General features: G+C 43.5%; 1 protein-coding gene across 1 annotated transcript; it reads left to right on the top strand.

The window, feature by feature from the left end:
- The first annotated feature begins 8,428 nt into the window (after nucleotides 1–8,428).
- On the top strand, nucleotides 8,429–8,970 carry LOC131818607 (small ribosomal subunit protein eS24). Its single transcript, XM_059153228.1, has one exon. The coding sequence runs from the start codon at nucleotides 8,467–8,469 to the stop codon at nucleotides 8,857–8,859; it is 393 nt and encodes a 130-aa protein (XP_059009211.1). The 5' UTR covers nucleotides 8,429–8,466; the 3' UTR covers nucleotides 8,860–8,970.
- The last annotated feature ends 12,230 nt before the right edge of the window (nucleotides 8,971–21,200 follow it).

Below are 21,200 nucleotides of genomic sequence, written 5' to 3'. Positions count from 1 at the left end.
GAGCTGGCAGACCCAGGGGCAGAGCCGTGGGTGGGTGGGATTCTGAGATTCTGTGATTCTGTGAATCACTCTGTGATTCTGAGAGGGTCTGGGAGCTCGGACTGGTGGGGACCGGAGTTCTTCTCTTCACCCGCTTTCTGCAGACAGTGAGCCCCTTTATGGCTGACGCCAACTATGACCAGACTCGTGCTGTATGGGCTGCTAGCGTCGGGTCATACTCCGAAGACTGCTTAGCACATGTTGGACAGCCTTGGCCTTACTTCCCAAACCTCTGGGTGCCCCGGCCACACTGCACAAGTGCCTTCGTGGGCAGCCACGGGCAGAGAGCTGGACATTCCCTGGCCCAGCCCCGGTAGTCCTCAGAAGCAGGGGAGGGCCTCCACCTTGGGCTGTCCACCCCCCGCCCCGCCCCCATCTAGGGCCAGGGCTGTTGTTAGCAAAGAAATCCCACAGATGGGAATAGAGGGACAAGCAGGCCGATGGAACAAAACTGGACCCCCGAACACGTGGGTATTTAGTGACAACTGGGACATCTCAGCCTCTGACAGAAAGACTGAGTTTTTACCATATGGTGTTCAGAAAACCAGATAAGCATTTTGGGGAAAAACAAAATTATATATAGACCTAAGATGGTAGCGGTGGCGGTTGCAAAACTTCGCGAATATTTTGAAAACCGGTGAATTGTATACACTTAAAGTGTGAATCTCATGGTAGGTGAATTATCTCTCGATAAAAATATTTTTTCAAATAGAGACACCCCCCCCCCCACCTAGTGTATTGATGGCTGCAACTTACTTTGAAATGCATTGAAAAGTTAGGCGAATTAACGGATGGATAGAAGGATGCATAGAGTGGATAGAAATATGAGAAGACAAAAATGGTGAAGTGTTAGTAATAGACTCTAAGTGGCAGACACGTGGGTGTACACTGTACACTTCTTTTAACTTTCCTGTATGTTTGAAAATCTTCATAATAAAAAGCTAGGGAAAATTCAGGGGCAGTAAAATCAAATTTATAAACAAAACTCCTTAAGCAGACTCAGAAACTGGCTAAGAAAATATGATCCCATAAGCAAAGTAAAAACATGACAATCTCCGAGAAAATATTTACAACTCACGACACACACAATATATTTATCTCCTTAATACATAAGGAAAAAACAAAAAGCCCAAATGTTTTAAAATGTGCAAAAGAAATGAACAGACGGTTCACGGAGAAACATGTATGTATGGTCCTTAACTATATGGAAAGACCCTTAGCTTTGTTCATAATAAGGACAATGCCAAGGGAAAGAAGTAGCCTTCTCTATAAAATTGGCCAAAAGTTCTAAGCTGGAAAGCACGCTCTCGTGCATTTGCTGGTGGTGATGCCAAATGATAGCCTTCGCAGGGAGAAATTTGGCAGTGGCTAACTAACAAAACAACATGTGTGTTCGCTTTCCCACTTCTCAGTGCCCATTCCGGGAAGATACCGGGAAGACCCACTCGCGTCTATCGACTGATCTGGGCTGAGAGCGGAGTCAAGCCAGATACCTTCAAAGAACAGAAAGGAGCCCCAGCGTCTCAGGAACAGGTGGGGCTATTTTTAACTTTCTGTTTTGAAAACGAGTATCCCTATACTGTTCATCTTGAGTCACCGCTTGTTAATATTTGCTTAACTGGCTTTTCTTGCTCTCCTTGCATATGTGATGATGATAATGACGGTGAATAGCTCATTTGAAAGTCCTCTGAGACATCATGATCCTTTCCCTCTAAATGCTTTAGGGAGTAATTCCTAAGAGCAAGAACATTATCCTAAAGGCAATAAGGTAGTGATGGAATTTAGGAAATGTACCATGGACAGGTACTATTTTTTTTTTTTTAAGATTTCATTTTTAAGTAATCTCTGTACCCACTGTGCGGCTCGAACCTACAACCCTGAGATCAAGCGTCGCAGGCTCCCCCAACCGAACCAACCAGGCTCCTGGACATGTACTATTTTTAATACACAATCTATATTTAAAAATGCCCAAGTGTCACAAAAATGTCTTTTGTAGCCCTGTTTTTTTATTTTTTTCCTCTGTCTGGGTTCCAATCCAGGATCACACATTCTGTTGATTTGTCCTGTTTCTTTAGCCTCCTTTAATCGGCAGCGCTTCTCTTCCTTCCTTTGTGTTCAGTGACGCGCACATCTTTGAAGCAGAACTGTTTTGAAGTTGAAAAAATGCTGTGGATTTTGTGGAATCGGGGCTTTATTATTGGACTAAGGGCTTATGCAATAGAGGATGGTGGTGAGGAAAGAAGGTCCAGAGAGGGGAGTCGAGGGAGAACTGGAAAATCTCCAGCCAGCCCTTTCAAACCACTGGTGCAGGTGCACAAGTCAGACTTTTCTGGAAGATCTGGGAAGCTAGCATATCCACTGTCAGAGTGGGATCATGAAGGACAACCGGTGAGGACGTCTCCAGAAGCCTCTTGCCTCTGCATCGGGATGTGGGCCTGGCGGAGAGTGTGGGGGTCACCCTTGGTCAGCCAGGCGGAGAATTGAGATGAACAGAGCTTGAGGGAAACAGGTCACAAGGTCCTGTTCTTTTGTCTGTCTGTCTCACTACAGTGGAGAGCAACAGCGAGTTGGAAGCCACTGGCACAGCCATGTTTGTCTGTGGCCCCGTCTGAATAGAACCACCGCCAGAAGCAATGACCAAGCTTTACTTCTTCATTGAGTTTTCATGTGGTTTTCCGTGTGGCCTGCTTTAACCTTGAACCACAAGGGGAAAGGGATTCTGAGAAGTGTAGGCACAGCTCAGTTGACCCAGTACAGAATACCCAGAGAAGCGTGCCCTGTTTCCTCAGCTCCCTAGAAGATCTTCTGTGAGATTGGTTATTGGTTACGAGTCTGGAAGATTTCACGTGAGACCATCCAGGCCCAGAATTTTGCGGGAAAGTTAATTTGAGGTTCAGTTTCTTTGACAGGAAATTCAGGTTTCCTATTTCTCCTTGGGTCGGTTGTGGTTAAGGTTTCTTTTTCAAAAGATTTATCCACTTCATGTGAGTTTTCAAATGCATTGACATAAGGTGGTTCCTAATGTCCTTTTACTACCCTTTTCTTGCTTGTAGGACCTTTAGTGATGTCTCATTTTAATTCTTGATATTGGTCATGTGTTTCTCTGTTTTTTTTCCCCCCCTTCATTGGCCTTTATATGGATTTGTTGAGTATATTAACCTTTTATTTACCTATTTAAAATTTTTTTTAATTTTTAAGTAATTTCTACAGCCTGTGCAGGGCTTGAACTCATGACCCTGAGATCAAGAGGTGTGCTCCGCTGACTAAGCCAGCCAGGTGCCACTAACCTTTTAAATAAACACCTTTGCCTTGTTGATTTTTATATTGTATGTTTTCTATTTTGCTGACTTTTGGTTCTATCTATATTACTTTATATTCTACTTTGTTTTTTGGTTTTTTTTGTCTGTGTTTCTTTTTTAAGATTTTATTTATTTTTTTTTGACAGACAGAGATCACAAGTAGGCAGAGAGGCAAGCGGAGGGGAGGGGATCCTGAGGTCATGACTTGAGCTGAAAGCAGAGGCTTAACCCGCTGAGCCACCCAGGTGCCCCATCCCTTGAAATTTTTATTTTATTTTTCTAAAGGTTTATTTACTCACCTTGGGGAGGAAGGACAGAGGGAGAGTCTCAGGCAGACTCCCTGCTGAGTGTGGAGCCCAATGCGAAGGTCTCCATCCCAAGGCCCTAAGATCGAGACCTGAACCGGTCAGACGCTTAACTTACTGAGCCACCCAAGCACCCCTCTATTTTATTTTATTTATTTATTTTTAAAGATTTTATTTATTCATTTGACAGAGAGAAATCACAAGTAGGCAGAGAGGCAGGCAGAGAGAGAGAGAGGAGGAAGCAGGCTCCCTGCTGAGCAGAGAGCCTGATGCGGGACTCGATCCCAGGACCCTGAGATCATGACCTGAGCCGAAGGCAGCGGCTTAACCACTGAGCCACCCAGGCGCCCGCTTTTTAAAGATTATTTTTAGGGGCGCCTGGGTGGCTCAGTGGGTTAGGTCTCTGCCTTTGGCTCCGGTCATGATCATAGGGTCCTGGGATCAAGCCCCGCATCGGGCTCTCTGCTTAGCAGGGAGCCTGCTTCCCCTCTTTCTCTCTGCCTGCCTCTCTGCTTACTTGTCATCTCTGTCAGATAAATAAATAAGTCTTTTTTTAAAAGATTATTTTTAAAGATTATTTCAGCGGCGCCTGGGTGGTTCAGTGGGTTAAGCCGCTGCCTTCGGCTCGGGTCATGATCTCAGGGTCCTGAGATCGAGTCCCGCATCGGGTTCTCTGCTCAGCGGGGAGCCTGCTTCCCTCTCTCTCTCTCTGCCTGCCTCTCTGCCTACTTGTGATCTCTCTCTGTCAAATAAATAAATAAAATCTTTTAAAAAAAAAGATTATTTCAAAGATTATTTTTTTCTAAAGATTTTATTTATTTATTTGACAGAGAAATCACAAGTAGACAGGCAGGTCCTGGGTCCCGGGGTCCCACACTGGGCTCTCTGCTCAGTGGGAAGCCTTCTGCCCCTCCTTCTGGCTTGTGCTCTCTCTCTCTCTTGCTTTCTCTCTCTCTCTCAAAATAAATAACATCTTATAAGTAAGTAAGTAAATAAATAAATAAAAATTTCTAAAGGTTTGGTTGATGGCCTGGAATATGGTGTACTTTGGTAAATGGACCATAGGTGATGCCCTTCATTTTCCCTGATCCACTGCCTTGCTTTGAAGTCCGCTCTGTCTGGAATGAATACAGGTAGGTCTACTAGGAACCCACATATTACTAAAGATCCATTCAGTTCCTTTTACCCAGCACATCACGTCTGGCTGTCAGGAAAAACTTACAAGGCATTTACCAAAAGGAAAAAAAAAAAAAATTACCGTTGGAAGAGACAGAGTGAGCATTGGAAGCAGGCATGGCGGAGATGCTGGAATCATCAGACTAGGAATTTAAAACAACTCTGATTCATATGCTAAGGACTGTAATGGATGAAATAGACAGCATGCAAGAACAGATGGGCGATGTCAGCAGAGAGACGGAAATCCTAAGAAAAAGATCCAAAAAGAAATGTCTGAGGTGTTGGGGGGAGAGGAAGTGTTCTAGTCCTATGATGAGCGAGCCTGTATCACTAGACTGTGAGCTTCACAAGTGTTTTTAAGTTTTTTTCCCTCCCTCTTAAGTTGGAGAGGACAGCTGGAATGGGCTGGGGGTGGGTAGTTCCCTCCCCCCCCCCCACCCAGGTGCATTGGGCTCTCCTTAAGGAGTTCCTCCTGGGGGTGAGAGCCTCCTTAAGAACAGAGTGCTGTGATGAATTTCAAAACAGGCCTTTTTCTCCTCTTCCTGCTAGCAGCACAAGTGGATTTTTCTTTAATATTTACTCTGGGAACCAGCTTGAGCTCCTAGAGGCAAATCTCATAAAATTGTGGGGTTCTTCAAGGATGGGGTCCCCTTGGGGTTTTTAACTCTCAGAATTGCCTACACGAAGCTTCCAGCAATTCATCAAGGAGAGTTCTGGTGTTCCTGCCCCAGTACTGGTCGCCACAGCAGTTTCTGCCCATGAGTCGCCCCGGTAAGTTTTTCTGTGAATTGGCCTTTCAGTCTCTCCAATCGCGGGGGCAGTGGTTGGCACTGTGTCCTCACCTCTTTTAAGGATCCTAGTAGAGTTGTCAACTTTTCAGTCTGTTCAGCTTTTTATTTGGTGTTAAGATGAAGCAGTGAATTCCCAGTTCCTTACTTGTGAAACTGGAAGGCAGCAGCTACCTTAAAGAGTAGATAGACTTGGGCACCTGGGTGGCTCAGTGGTTTGGGCTGCTGCCTTCGGCTCGGGTCATGATCTCAGGGTCCAGGGATCGAGCCCCGCATCGGGCTCCCTGCTCCGCAGGAAGCCTGCTTCCCTCTCTCTCTCTGCCTGCCTCTCTGCCTACTTGTGATCTCTGTCTGTCAAATAAATAAATAAAATCTTTAAAAAGAAAAGAAAAGAAAAGAGTAGATAGACTTGAAAAAAAAATGTGGGTTTTGCAGGTGTTGGATGTAGTGGTCTATAGGTATCAGTTCGTTCAAGTTCATTAATTGCATTATTCAAACCTGCATTTTTTCTCACCTTTTTGCTTGTCCTATCAGTTACTGCATGAAGCATGTTAAAAATATCCAAATATGATTGTGAATTCATCTCCTCCTCCTTTTAGTTCTGTCAGGTTTTGCTTTATGTTTTTAAGATGTGTTATTAGGTACATGCAAGTTTAAGATTATCATATGTTCCTCATCATTTTAAATTATGAAATATTCCTCTTAACTCTTATAAGACTTCTATCTAAAGTCTACTTTGATGTTAATATGACCATGCCAGCTTGCTTTCTTTTACTTAGTATTTGCATTGTATGTATTTTCCCTTTCTTTTACACTAAATCCATCTGTGATTTTATATTTAAGGTAAAAAGAATAGGGGCGCCTGGCTGGCTCAGTCAGTGGAGCGTGCAACTTTTGATCTCAAGGTTGTGAGTTGGAGCCCCATGTTGGGCTTAGGGACTACTTACTAGGGGTCCTGGGGTGGCTCACATGGTTAAAAGTTTGCCTTTGGCTCTGGTCCTGATCCCAGGGTCCTCCCTCTCTCTCTCCCTCTATTGCTCCCCCTGTTTGTGCTCTCTCGCTCTATCAAATAAATAAATAAAATCTTTTTAAAAAGACCACTTAATTTAAAAAACAAAATTTTTTTAACATAAAAAGTCTAGGGGCACCCGTCTTGTTCAGTCAGAAGCACATGTGATCTCAGGGTTGTGAGTTGGAGCCTCATGTTGTATGTAGAGGTTCCTTAAAAATAAAACCTTAAAAAAATAAAACCAAGGGGCGCCTGGGTGGCTCAGTGGGTTAAACCGCTGCCTTCAGCTAAGGTCATGATCTCAGGGTCCTGGGATCAAGCCCTGCATTGGGCTCTCCGCTCAGCGGGGAGCCTGCTTCCTCCTCTCTCTCTGCCTGCCTCTCTGCCTGCTTGTGATCTCCGTCTGTCAAGTAAATAAATAAAAATAAATAAAAAATAAAACCAAAACACAAGAAGTATATAAGATCTTGTTGATCTTGTTTTTAATCCAGTTTGACAATGGTTTCCTTTAATTAGACAGTTTATTTTCATTTATGTTTTATATATTTAGGAGTATGGTGTTTGAGATTACTGTGTTAGTTACCTTTTGCTGTGGAACAGATCACCCCCAAATTTACAGGCTTAACCCAAGAGTAATCATTTATTATCTCTAGTTGCTGTGGATTAAGAAATCCTGAGTAGCTCATCTCTATGACTTGGAATTATCTACCTCCTTGCCAACACTTGCTACTATCTGTCCTTTTAATTAGAGCCATCGTAGGGGGTTGAAATGTTATCTCATTGTGGTCTTGACTTGCATTTTCCTAGTAACTAATGATTTTGAACATCTTGTCTGGGCTTATTGGACCCTTGCATATGTTTTTTGAGAAATGTCTACTCAGATCCTTTGCCCACTTTAATATTGGGTCCTCATTTTATTACTGAATTGTAAGAGCTCTTTATATATTTTAGATATGAGTCTCATCACATCTATGGTGTGCAAATGGTATGGAATGCATTCTCTGTGTTCTTTTCACTTTCTTTATGCTATGCTTTGAAGCACACACCTTTTTAATTTTAATAAAGTCCAGCTTATCTATATAGATAAAGGGGAATATTCCCCTTTGCTCACTTTCATTTCTTTTTTTTTTAAGATTTTATTTACTTATTTGACACAGAGAGAGAGAGAGATCACAAGCAGGCAGAGATGCAGAGAGCGGGGGGAAGGTCCCCTGCTGAGCAGAGAGCCTGATGCGGGGCTCCATCCCAGGACCCCAAGATCATGACCTGAGTCAGAGGCAGAAGCATAGTCCACTGAGCCATCCAGGCACCCCCTGACTATCATTTCTAAGGCTGTTACCACTGGTATAGAATTCTAGGGTAAAAATTTCTTTTTTCTTTTGGTACTTCCTTTTCTTTTTAAATATTGTATTTATTTATTTGACAGACAGAGATCACAAGTAGGCAGAGAGGCAGGCAGAGAGAGAAGGGGAAGCAGGCTCCCCGCTGAGCAGAGGGCCCGATTTGGGGCTCGATCCCGGGACCCTGGGATCATGACCTGAGCCGAAGGCAGAGGCTTTAACCCACTGAGCCACCCAGGTGCCCCCTTTTGGTGCTTTAAACATGTTATTCCATTGTCTTTTGGCATCTGTTATGGATTAAGTTGTGTCCCCCTCCCAAAAAGGCATGTTGAAGTCTAATTCCGAGGACCTCAGAATATGACCTTATTGGGAAATAGTGTTGCAATGTAATTAGTTAAGACGAGGTCATACTGGAATAAGGTGCATCTCTAATCCAGTATGACTGGTGGCCTTATAAGAAGACAGGCATGTCTCTTTTCCTCTCCGGCTGCTTGAAGCTCGGCCGCCATCATGAACGACACAGTAACTATCCGGACCAGGAAGTTCATGACCAACCGACTACTTCAGCGCAAACAAATGGTTATTGATGTCCTTCATCCTGGAAAGGCAACAGTACCTAAGACAGAAATTCGGGAAAAACTAGCCAAAATGTACAAGACCACACCAGATGTCATATTTGTATTTGGATTCAGAACCCATTTTGGTGGTGGCAAGACAACTGGCTTTGGCATGATTTATGATTCCTTGGATTATGCAAAGAAAAATGAACCCAAACATAGACTTGCAAGACATGGTCTGTATGAGAAGAAAAAGACCTCAAGAAAACAGCGAAAAGAACGCAAGAACAGAATGAAGAAAGTCAGGGGGACTGCGAAAGCCAATGTTGGTGCTGGCAAAAAGTGAGCTGGAAATTGGACAACAGAAGGAGTAAAGATGCTGCAGTGGCTTTATCTTTGGTGATTGTGCAGATTTTTCATGAGAGGATTAATAAACTAAGAACGTTAAAAAAAAGAAGACAGGCACGTGAAGTTAGAGACAAAGGAAGAAGGCCATGGGAACATGAAGGCAGAGAGTGGAATCACACAGCTGGGAGCCAAGGAGTGCTAGCTGTCAGAAGCCAGAAAGAGGCAAGAAAGGATTCTCTCTCTGTTTTCAGAGAGAGCAGGGGCCCTGCTAACACCTTGATTTCACATTTTGTAGCCTTTAGAACAGAGACAGTAAATTCTCATTTCAGACTACCCACTTTGTGGTGCTTTTTATGGCAGCGCTGGGAAACTGGTCCTGCTACATAGTTTCCAGTGAACATTTAGACGCTCTTTGCATTTTCCCCTTGAGAGTGTTGTGACTTTGTCTCATCTTTCTTTCTATTATGTTTATTATCTTTCTATTATGTTTTCTATTATGTTTATTATCTTCTATTATGCTTTCTATTATGTTTATTATCTTCGGTTTCAGTACTTCTATCAAAATGCCTAGGTGTGTCCCACCCCCTCTTTGGTTTTTTTTTTTTTAAGATTTTATTTATTTTTATTTTTAAAAAATTTTTATTTGAGAGAGATCACAAGTAGGGAGAGAGGCAGGCGGGGGGTGGGGGGAAGCAGGCTCCTTGCTGAGCAGAGAGCCTGATGCGGGGCTCAATCCCAGAACCCTGAGATCGTGACCTGAGCCAAAGGCAGCGGCTTAAACCACTGAGCCATCCAGGTGCCCCCCTCCCACCTTTGGTTTTTATAGTGTTTGGGGCTCACCGAAATTTTTTAATCTATGAGTTGATGTTTTTCATTCATTTTGGAAATTTCTCGAAAAAAGTTTTTTTTTTTTAAATTGCTCTGGGATCCATGCTCTCTTTTCTCATCTGAAGCTACTCCAATTATACACAGGATAGATAATTTAACAGTGTCCACATCACTCAGGCATCTCTTTTATGTTTTTTTCCCTCCCATTCTTTTGTCTTAGAGCTTCATTGTGGATAATTCCTATTGACCTGTCTTCAAGTTCACTGCCCTACCTTTCTGTTATCAGTAGTCTCCCGTTAAATCTAACAAATGAATTATTTTAAAATCAACATGTCCTGGGGACGCCTGGGTGGCTCAGTGGGTTAAGCCTCTGCCTTGGCTCAGGTCATGATCTCAGGGTCCTGGTATCGAGCTCCACATCAGGCTCGCTGCTCAGTAGGGATCCTGCTTCCCCCTACCCCCTACCTGTCCCTCTGCCTACTTGTGATCTCTCACTCTCTCTCTCTGTCAAATAAATAAATAAATAAATAAATAAATAAATAAAATCCTAAAATAATAAATCAATATTACAGGAGCACATGGGTAGCTCAGTCAGTTAAGTGTGTGACTCCTGGCTTTGGCTGAGGTTGTGATCTCAAGGTCATGAGATCAAGCCCGGCGCCAGGCCCCATGCTCAGGGCACAGTCGGCTCGGGGCCCTCTCTCCCTCTGCCTTCTCCTTCGCTCTTCCCCCTGTTTGTGGTCTCTTTCTCTCTAAATAAATAAATAAATAAATAAATATGTAAAATCTTCAAAATAAAATCAACATTATAGAAGTATAATTTACATGTAATAAAATGCTCACGCTACATGTATACGGTTCATTGAGTTCTGAAAAATATATATGCTTGTATGATCACCATACCGATCAAGGTGTAGAACATTCTTATTATTCCAGAAGACCTTTTGTTCTTTCCAGCCAATCTTCCTTAACTGCTCCCGGTGATCACAGATCTGGTTCGTGTTATGATTGGTTAGCTTTGCACAGACTAGAATTTCATCTACGTGAAATGGTATTGTCTGTACACTTCTGGGTCTGGCTTTTTTCTTTCCGCGTGATGGTTCTGGATTCACCAGTGTCCTTATCCGGATGTAGCCTGCTCCTTTTTATTGACCAGCGATATCCGTTCTGACTATCCTGTGACTGGTTTCTAATGACCTACGAATACACATTTGGCTTATTTTCATTTCTTTTGATATTATGAGTAAATCTTCCATGAATCTTCTTGTCAACATGTGCTTTCCTTTCTCTTGGTTACATACCCAAGAGGGATTTCTCAGTCATCAGATAAAACTATGTTCAACCTGACAACAAACTGCCAACCTGTTTTCCAAACTAGGGTCCATGTTTACATTCTCTTCAGCAAATATGTGAGCATTCCAGCTCCTCCATGTTTTTGCCAAGGTCTGGTGCTGTCAGTCTTGTACAATTTCAGCCTTCCTAGAAGACGTGTAGCGATACCTCTTTGTGGTATCAATTTTAATTTCTGTGGTGATTGTAGATGTTGAGTATCTCCATGTGTCTGTTGGCCATTCACATATTTTCTCTTCAGAAGGGTTAAGGCTTTTGCTCACTTGAAAGTTGGATTTTTAAAATCTTTTAATTACTGGAGCACGTGGCCATTTTAGGTGCTAGAACATGCAACTCTTGATCTGGGGGCCACAAGTTCAAGCCCCACCTTGGGTGTAGAGATTACTTAAATAAATAATTTTTAAAAAATCTTTTTATTATGGAGTTGTGCAGGTAATTTATGTATTCTGGATTCACCTTCTGTGGCAGAAATAAGTATTGCAAATATTTCTTACCAGGTTCCAGCTTAGATGATCATTTCCTTAATTATGTCTTTTAAAGAACAAAAGTTTTTAATTTTGATGAAATCCCATTTATCTTTGTTTTTATTTTTTTTAAGTTTACTTATTTATTTTTTTAGTCCTCGCTACACCCAACATGGGGCTTGAACCCATGACCTCAAAATCAAGAGTTGCTTACTGCTCCGACTGAGCCAGCCAGGCCCCCCAACCTTTTTTCTTTCTTTCTTTCATGGCTGGTGCTTTTCGTGTCTTGTCTACAACATCTTTGCCTGTTTATTTTAAAAATAAAATCTTAAAAAGTAAACAAATAAAATAAAATATCTTCGCCTAACCCAGGTTCACAAAAATTTTCTCATGTGTTTTCTTCTGCAAGTTTTATGGTTTTAGCCTTTATCCTTAGGTCTGTGGTTCACTTGAGTTAATTCCTGTGTGCTGGCACCTGGGTGGCTGGGTGGGTTGAGTCCGACTCTTGATTTTAGCTCAGGTCCTGATCCCCGGGTCCTGGGATGGAGCCCTACTTCATGCTCCCTGCTCAGCGGGGAGCCTGCTTCTCCCTCTCCCGCGACCCCTCCCCCCTCCACTCATGCTCTGACACTCACTTTCTCTCTCTCAGATAAATAAATGAGATCTTTAAAAAAAATTACATGTGCTGTGTGAGCCAGGTCCAGTTTTGTTCATGTACATAACCACTTTTTATTGAAAAGACTATCTTTGCCTCCCATGAATTATACTGACATATTTACAGAAAATCAACTTTGGGGGCACCCGGGTGGCTCAGTGGGTTAAGCATCTGCCTTTGGCTCAGATCATGATCGAGTCCTGGGATCCTGGGTCCTGGGATCGAGTTCCACATCAGACTCCCTGCTCAGTGGGAGGCCTGCTTCTCCCTCTACCCCTCCCCTGCTTGTGTTCCCTCTCTCGCTGTTTCTCTGTCCAATAAATAATTTCTTAAAAAAAAAAAAAGATAATCAAGTTTGGGTCTATTTTGGGCTCTTTATAGAAAGTTTTGAAATCAAGTAGTAAAGCCCTCCATCTCTGATTTTATTTTATTTATTTTTATTTTATTTATTTATTTTTTAAGACTTCATTTATTTATTTATTTATTTATTTATAGATTTTTATTTGGCGCTCTTGTCATTTTTATTTATTTATTTTTTAAAGTGACCTCTACCTCTATGTGGGACCCAAATCTACAGCCCTGAGATCAGGAGTCACATGCTCTGAATGAACCACTAGGCATTCCATCTGATATTTTAAGTCCTTGAATATTTTTTCTTTTTTTAAAAGATTTTATTTATTTATTTGACACAGAGAGAGATCACAAGTAGGCAGAGAGACAGGCAGAGAGAGAGAGGAAGGGAAGCAGGCTCCCCGCTGAGCAGAGAGCCTGATGCGGGGCTCCATCCCAAGACCCTGGGATCATGACCTGAGCTGAAGGCAGAGGCTTAACCCACTGAGCCACCCAGGAGTCCCAAGTCCTTGAATTTCTATATAAACTTTAGAATCAGTTTGTCGTGTTCGCTAAAAAGATGGGGAGATTTTGATTGGGTTAATTTCTAAATTCTTTTTTTTTTTTTAAGATTTTATTTATTTATTTGTCAGAGAGAGAGAGAGAGAGGGAGGGAGCATACAAGCAGCAGAGTGGCAGGCAGAGACAGAGAGAGAAGCAGGATCCCTGCCAAGCAAGGAGCCGGACATGGGACTCTATCCCAGGACTCTGGGATCATGACCTGAACCGAAGGCAGCAGCTTAACTGATTGAGCCACCCAGGCGTCCCTAATTCCTAGATTCTTTATTCTGTATCATCGATCTATTTTTCTGTCTTTTTGCCAACAACACACTGTTTGATTCCTCCAGTTGCAAAATAAATCTTGAAATCAGATAGGGTTAGCTTTGCAACTTTGTTGTTTTTCGAAGTTGTCTTAGCCATTCTTGGTCCTTTGTGTTTCCAGGTAAATTTGAGAATTTCTACATTGGTAATTTCTACAAAATTAAAAAAAAAAAGCTAGCTGGGATTTTTATTGGGGGTTTATTGAATCTATAGGTAAATTGGAGGGAATTGACAGCAATCTGAGCTTTGCAATTCATGAATATAGTCTATCTCTCCATTTATTTAGGTTTTCATTAAATTCTTCCATTAATATTTTATAGTTTTCAGTGCCTAATTCCTGTACATATTTTGTTAGCTTTAATGTAAGTATTTTATGTTTTGTGGCACTGTTTAAATGATATCTTAAAATGTTATTTTACAACTGTTTGTTCGCAGTATCTAAAAATACAGTTAATTTCTTATATTTACCTTGTATCTTGCAACCTTGTTAAAATTACTTATTAGGGGTGGCTCAGTGGGTTAAAGCCTCTGCCTTCAGCTCAGGTCATGATCTCAGGGTCCTGGGATGGAGCCCAGCATTGGGCTCTCTGCTCAGCAGGGAGCCTGCTTCCCTCTCTCTCTGCCTACTTGTGATCTCTGTCTGTCAAGTAAATAAACAAAATCTTTTAAAAAAATCACTTGGGGTGCCTGGTGGCTCAGTGGGTTAAAGCCTCTGCCTTCGACTTGGGTCATGATCTCAGGGTCCTGGGATCGAGCCCCCCATCTGGCTCTCTGCTCAATGGGGAGCCTGCTTCCCTTCCTCTTTCTCTCTGCCTGCCTCTCTGCCTACTTGTGATCTCTGTCTGTCGAATAAATAAATAAAATCTTTTTTTAAAAAATCACTTATTAGTGCCAGCACTTTTAAATTTTTTTTTTTTTTTTGCTAGAATACTTAGGATTTTCTATGTAAATAATAATGTCACCACAAATGGAAGTTTATGTCCTCTTTTCCAATCTGTTGCCATTTATTTCCTTTTTATTGCCTTATTGCCCTAGCCAGGATCTCTATTACAATATTTAATAGAAGTATGACAGTAGACATCCTTCTCCTCTTCCTGGTCCTAGAGGGAGGGTGTTCAGTCTTCACAGTAAGTAAAATGTCAGTGTAGCTCTTTGCAGATGCCTTTTCTTAAGTTAAGCAAATGTCGTACTCTTTCTGGTTTGTTAGGAGTTTTTACCATGAATGTTGAATTATGTCACATTATTGTTATTTGTTGAGATGATGTGGGTTCTCTCCAAAATCCTATTAATGTGGCTGATTCCATTGGTATATTTATGATGGCTAAATCCGCTTTTCAGTCTGGAATAAACCCCAATGGTCAGGAAGTGTTTTCCTTTTTTTTTAAGATGTTATTTATTTATTTGACAGACAGAGATCACAAGCAGGCAGAGAGGCAGGCAGAGAGAGGGGGGGAAGCAGGCTCCCTGCTGAACAGAGAACCTGATTTGAGGCTCGATCCCAGGACCCTGGGATCATGACCTGAGCCGAAAGCAGAGGTGTTAACCCACTGAGCCACCCAGGCGCCCAAGTGTTTTCCTTTTTATGTGTTGATTCAGTAGCTCTGTTAATATTTTGTTAAGGGTTTTCATATCTATATTCCTGGGGGACATTTGTCCTATTTTTTTTCTTTTATTGTAATGCTTTTGTCTGATTTAGATTTCAAGGTAATGTTGGTCCCATAGAGTGAATTGATAAGCACTCTCTCCTCTGTGTTCTTAGTTTATGTAAGATTAATGTAACATCTTGCTGAAATGTTTAATAGGATTCAACTGTGAAGCCGTCTGCTTCTTATACTTTCTTTGTGGAAAGGTTTTTAACTATTAATTGATTTCTTTAATAGTTAAAAGGCTATTGAGATATCCTAGATCTTCTGTGTCAGTTTTGGTAATTTGCATTTTTCAAGGAATTTGTCCCTTTCAACTAACGTGTCAAATTATTGGCATAATATTGTTCGTAATATTCTTTTTTCTATGCTTTTACTTTCTTTGGGAAATGCAGAGATGTCCTTTCTTCCCTTCCTGAATTTAGAAAATTTCATCATTTCTTTTCTTGATTTGATCTAATGAGAAACTATCAGTTTTATTAACTTTCTCAAAGAACCAACTTCTGCTTCTCCCTCTCCCTTTGCCCCCCACTCCCATCTTGTGTGTGCGGTCTTTTTCTCTCTCGAATAAATAAAATGTTCTAAAAAAGTAAAGTGTACTCCTTAGGCAGCACACAGTCCATAACAGTCTGGCTTGACAAAGTCTGTCGTATAATTGGGTGTTTCTATAATTTAGGTTCGATGTTATTGGTTATTAGGTTATTGGTATGGGTAGGCGTGAATCTGTCATCTTGATTTAAAGAAAAAAGTCTGTTTTATGGGGTCCTTGTTCCCTTTTTCCACCTTTATTTGGATTGAGTATTTTTTTATGATACCATTTCACATGCTTTTAAGTTTAATAACTATAGCTCTTTGCTTTGTTCTTTTAGTGTTTGCTTAGAGTTTATGTTATAACATTAACTTATCACAGACTATATTCAGGTTATCTACTAAAACTCACATAGGGCATGAGAGCCCTGCAACAGGACCTTTGCACGTCTCCCCTCCCTACATTTGCGCTCTTTTCATGCATTTTACTGTTACATATGTTATACACACCACGACAACACTGTAATTAATTTTGCTTAATCGGTTGTCTGTTGAAGAGATGTGAGGCACCTGGGTGGCTCAGTTGGTTAAGCATCTGCCTTTGGCTCAGATTGTGATCCTGGGGTTGTGGGATGGAGCCTGCTCAGCGGGAGGCCTGCTTCTCCCTCTCCCACTCCCCCTGCTTACGTTCCCTCTCTCGCTGTGTCTCTCTCTGTCAAATAAATAAATAAAATCTTAAAAAAAAAAAAAAAAACCAGCTTGTGTACTTACTTACCCACCATTTCTGGTGGTTACTAAATAGTTACCATTTCTGGCGTTTCTCATTCCTTCGTGTAGATCCAGATTTCCATCTGGTATCTTTTTCCTTCTGCTTGAAGGGCTTTCTGTCACATTTCCTGTTTTGCAGGTCTGCTGGTGATAAATTCTCTAAGCTTTGGAATGTCAAGAAAAGTGTTTTTTGCCTTCAGTTTCTTAAAGTTTTTAACTTTTTGAAAATTGTGGTAAAATACACAGCACATAAAATTGACCAGCCCCACCATCTTTCTTTCTTTCTTTTTTTTTTTTAAAGATTTTATTTATTTGAGAGAGAGAGCCAGGCAAAGAGGGAACACAAATAGGAGGAGTGGGAGAGGGAGAAGCAGGTTTCCCACCAAGCAGGGAGCCGGCCATGGAGCTCGATCCCAGGACCCTGGGACCATAACCTGAGCAGAAGGCAGATGCTTAATGCCACCCAGGCGCCCCATAGCCCCATCATCTTTAAGTGCACATTTCAGTGGCGATAAGTACATTCATGGTGCTGGGCTGCCTTCCCCACCATCCTCCCCCAGAACTTTCTTGTTATGCCAAATGGAAACTCTGTACTCATTAAACGCAAGTCCCTGTTCCCTCCTGCCCCCCAGCCCCTGAAAAGCACTATTCTCCTTTCTTTCTCTATGAAATTGACTACTCCACATCCCACATCTAGGTGGTGTTTGTCCTTTTGTGTCCTTTTGCAAACAGTATTTGTCCTTTTGTGTCTGGCTTATTTCACTCGGCGTGATGTTTTTAAAGTTCCTCCATGCTGTGGTGTGTATCGTGATTTTAAGTTTTAAGGCTGAATAATATACCATTGTATGGATGTACCACATTCTGTTTATCCGTTCGTCTGCCGATGGATACCCGGACTGCTTCTACCTTTTGTCCATTGTGAGTAATGGTGCTGTGAATGTTGGTGTGCCAAGTACTGTTTGAGCCCCTCAGTTCTTTGGGAGCACATAACTAGAAATGGAAATGCAGGATCTTGCAGTGACTCTCTGTTAAATTTCTCTAGGAACCCCCATACCAGTTTCCATAATGGCTGCACCATTTTGAATTCCCACCAAAATGCACATGGGTTCCAATTTCTCCACATCCTTGCCAACACTTGGTTTTTTGTTTGTTTTTTTCCCCCCAAGATTTTATTTATTTATTTGACAGAAATCACAAGTAGGCAGAAAGGCAGACAGAGAGAGAGGAGGAAGCAGGCTCCCTGCTGAGTAGAGAGCCCCATGTGGGGCTCAATCCCAGGACCCTGGGATCATGACCTGAGCCGAAGGCAGAAGCCTTAACCCACTGAGCCACCCAGACACCCCTTTTTCCTTTATTTTTTTTTGTTCAAAATTAATAGCTATCCCAGTGAACGTGAAGTGGTTATCTCATTGACTTTTGATTTGCATTCCCCAATAAGCATCTTTTCATGGACTTACTGGCCATTTGTATGTCTTCCTTGAAGAAATGTCTTTTTGTTGGTTTGTTTGAAGGGATTGCCTTAATAGAACAAATACGATTTTTTGGAGAAATATCTTTTCCAGTCCCTTGCCCATTTCTGAATCAGGTTGTCAGTTATTTTGTTGTTGAGTTATAGGAGTTTTTTGTTTTTTTTTTTTTTCTTAAGTAGACTCCACGCCCAGTGTGGAGCCCAGCAAGGGGCTTGAACTCACAGTCCTGAGATCAAGAATCAGATGCTTAACTGACTGAGCCACCCAAGCACCCCACAGAGTATTTTCTATCTTGGATGTGAATCCCCTATCACATGAAGCCATTTCTGAATATTCTTTTCCATTTTGTGGGTTGTCTTTTTACTCTCTTGATAGTGTCCATTGATGCACGAAAGTTTTTAGTTCAGGTGAAGGCCACCTGATCTATTAACCGTCAAAAAGTTCATCCAACTAAGTTATCCCATCAACAGAATAAGGAAGAAAATAATTGGATTAACATGCAAGATACAGAAAAAGCATGGAGCACATTTTATCCGCCATTCCTCATAAAAACTCTCACCTTCGTAGGGCAGGGGCCCCTATGAAGAGTCTTCTCCCCAGCTGGCTCGTCTCTTTTTATCCACAGTGACAGGGCTGCTCGGCCACTTCCTGGCTGTGTGACTATACACAGTGACTGTCAGGGCCTGGGGACCTCAGCGGCGCACCGGGCATGAGGACACCATCCGTCTCCTGGGACTGGTGGGAGAGGGTCGCCCGGGACCAGGAAGCAAGGTGCGGTGCACAGTCAGGCGCGCACCGAGCCTGGCACACAAGGGGCCTCGTGGATAGTGGCGGGCAGCTCTTGAAGTCTGCCTGACTGGAGTTCAAGTCTCGGCCACCACCTCTAACATACTGTCCCGCAGCTGGTGTCTAACCTGCCGAGTCTGCTTCCTGCCTGAAATAAACAGTTCCTTCTCCCAGGGCCGGGAGGACGGTGCCATGTTGTCCATTTGGGACACACGTCCTTCTCCCCCACCCCCACCCCCAGCCTCCTCCTCCTCCAGTATTACCTGACAGTGAAAGGGAAGGACGTACTGACACAAGTTAGAAGCTGGGCGAACCTCAAAAACATTATGGTAACTGAAAGAAGAGCGACGCGAAACCTCAACACATGTTTATTCACAAATAGCCAAACCGTGAAAAGCGCCCCCACGTCCATCACCAGCCAAATGGATGAAGAGAATGTGGTTCTCTCCAAGCAATGGGCGAATTCCCCGGCTGAAGAGAAGGAATTCCTAACCCACCCTTCGTGACAATTAGGACAGAGCTGGAGGACCTTCTGCTAAGCAACATCCACCCGTCCCAGAAGGACAGATTCTGCCTGGTTCCACTCCTGTGCGCTCTCTCAACCTCTCCGAAGCACAGATGTGGAGAGGAGGGTGATTCCTGGGTGGGGGCTGGGTTGTACGGGGAGTCGTTCAGGGGAGAGAAGGTTAGTCATACAAGATGAGTGAGCTCCAGAGGTCGCCCTGCAACACTGTGCCTGAGGGTAACACTATGGGCCACCTTACGCACAAGGGGCCCGGCTCAGTCTGGGAGCGTGTGACTCTTGATCTCGGCATCATGAGTTCAAGCCCCGCGCTGGGTGTTGAGATTACTTAAACAGATAAATCTTTTTTTTTTTTTTTTTAAGATTTTATTTATTTAGTTGACAGAGAGAGAGAGATCACAGTAGGCAGAGAGGCAGTCAGAGAGAGAAGAGGAAGCAGGCTCCCTGCTGAGCAGAGAGCCCGATGTGGGGCTCGATCCCAGGACTCTGGGATCATGACCCGAGCCGAAGGCAGAGGCTTTAACCCACTGAGCCACCCAGACGCCCCCAGATAAATCTTTTTAAAAAATGTGTTAAGAGGGCAGATCTCACGTTAAGTGTTCTTTTTTTAAAAAATATTTTATTTATTTTTGGGACACCTGGGTGGCTCAGTTGGTTAAGCAGCTGCCTTCGGCTCAGGTCATGATCCCAGTGTCCTGGGATCGAGTCCCACATCGGGCTCCTTGCTCCGCAGGGAGCCTGCTTCTCCCTCTGGCTCTGCCTTCCACTCTGTCTGCCTGTGCTCGCTCTCGCTCGCTCTCTCTCTGACAAATAAATAAATAAAATCTTTTAAAAAAAATATTTTATTTATTTTAGAGGGGGGGAGCATGAGCATAAGTGGGAGGGGAAGAGAGAGAGAAAAATCTCAGCCGACCTGATGTGAATCGCAGCACTTAACCCACTGTGCCGTCCAGGCGTTCGTCCCATACTAAGCGTCCTTAACACACACACACACACGTATTCTATGATCCCACTTACATGAAATGTCCAAAATAGACAAATCTACAAAGACAAAAAGTGGACCAGTGATCACCAGGGCCTGAGGGGGTTGGGCGGCTAAGGGGTGCAGGGTTTTTTGGCGGGGATGCTGACACTGTTCTTAACATCGACCGTGATGATGCTTCTACAACTCGGCGAATATACCGAGAGCGACTGAATCGAACCTTCAAAGGGATGAATGGTCTGGCTTGCAGACCCTGTCTCCATAAAGCTGTTTGTAAAGGGGGGACCCACATCTGGGAAGAATACTGCTGCACGGAGGTCCACAGATCCTTTGTGAAATGCCTACAAGACCGCAACCCATCGTTCATTCTGCCTCTCCTCTGTTGTGCATCAGTGACATTGAAGGTGTCCTCTTAGCAGTGGAAGTGAGAAGGGGGGACCCTGTGAATGGCTCACCTTGGCCCTGGAGAAAGAGAGGTTAAGAGCTTCCCCAGAGAGGGGCAGCTTCCTGCCCAAGGTCACACAGCCCAGAGGCTCCAAGTGTCCGGAGTCCCCACCTTCCTAAGTTCACATGTGGGTGAGGTTGCAACCCCAGTCCCAGAGCTGACCGCTGGCTGCCTCCTCCTTCCCACTTCTCAGGGAAACACACACATACACACACGCGCACGCACATACCCCCCCAGGAAGCATCCATCATAGGCTGTCCAACCAGGCCGGAGGGGTAGGGGTCATCGGGGAGGTGACCTCAAGGTCTCCGTGGGGACCAGAATCCGGCGGGGCTGTGGGTGAGAGGCTGGAATTTTTCCCACCCTGAGATTTTCCTGCATCAACCCAGGAGGGCGCCCTGGATGCCGCCGGCCCTGCCCCCAACCTCCTTCCTCTCTTGACACAGCTTCCCGGCTAAGGATGGATGGAGGGGTGTGGTGTGCCAAGGAGGAACCACCAAGCCCAGAAACCAGGGAGAGGCACTTCGGGATTGACAAAGTGTGGGGCCCTGGCCGAGCGTGGCTGAGGGCCTGCCTGGGAGTCCCGCGCCTGGGGGCCTCGGAGGGTAAAGGGGATGAACTTGCCCGCTTCTGGCCCGCGGGGCCTCCCTCAGCCTCCACTGCCCTGCCCAGGAGTTGGACCCCAG

Source organism: Mustela lutreola, chromosome 16, assembly GCF_030435805.1.
Source record: "Mustela lutreola isolate mMusLut2 chromosome 16, mMusLut2.pri, whole genome shotgun sequence".
NCBI lineage: Eukaryota > Metazoa > Chordata > Mammalia > Carnivora > Mustelidae > Mustela > Mustela lutreola.
This window is presented reverse-complemented; position numbering and strand designations above follow the sequence as displayed.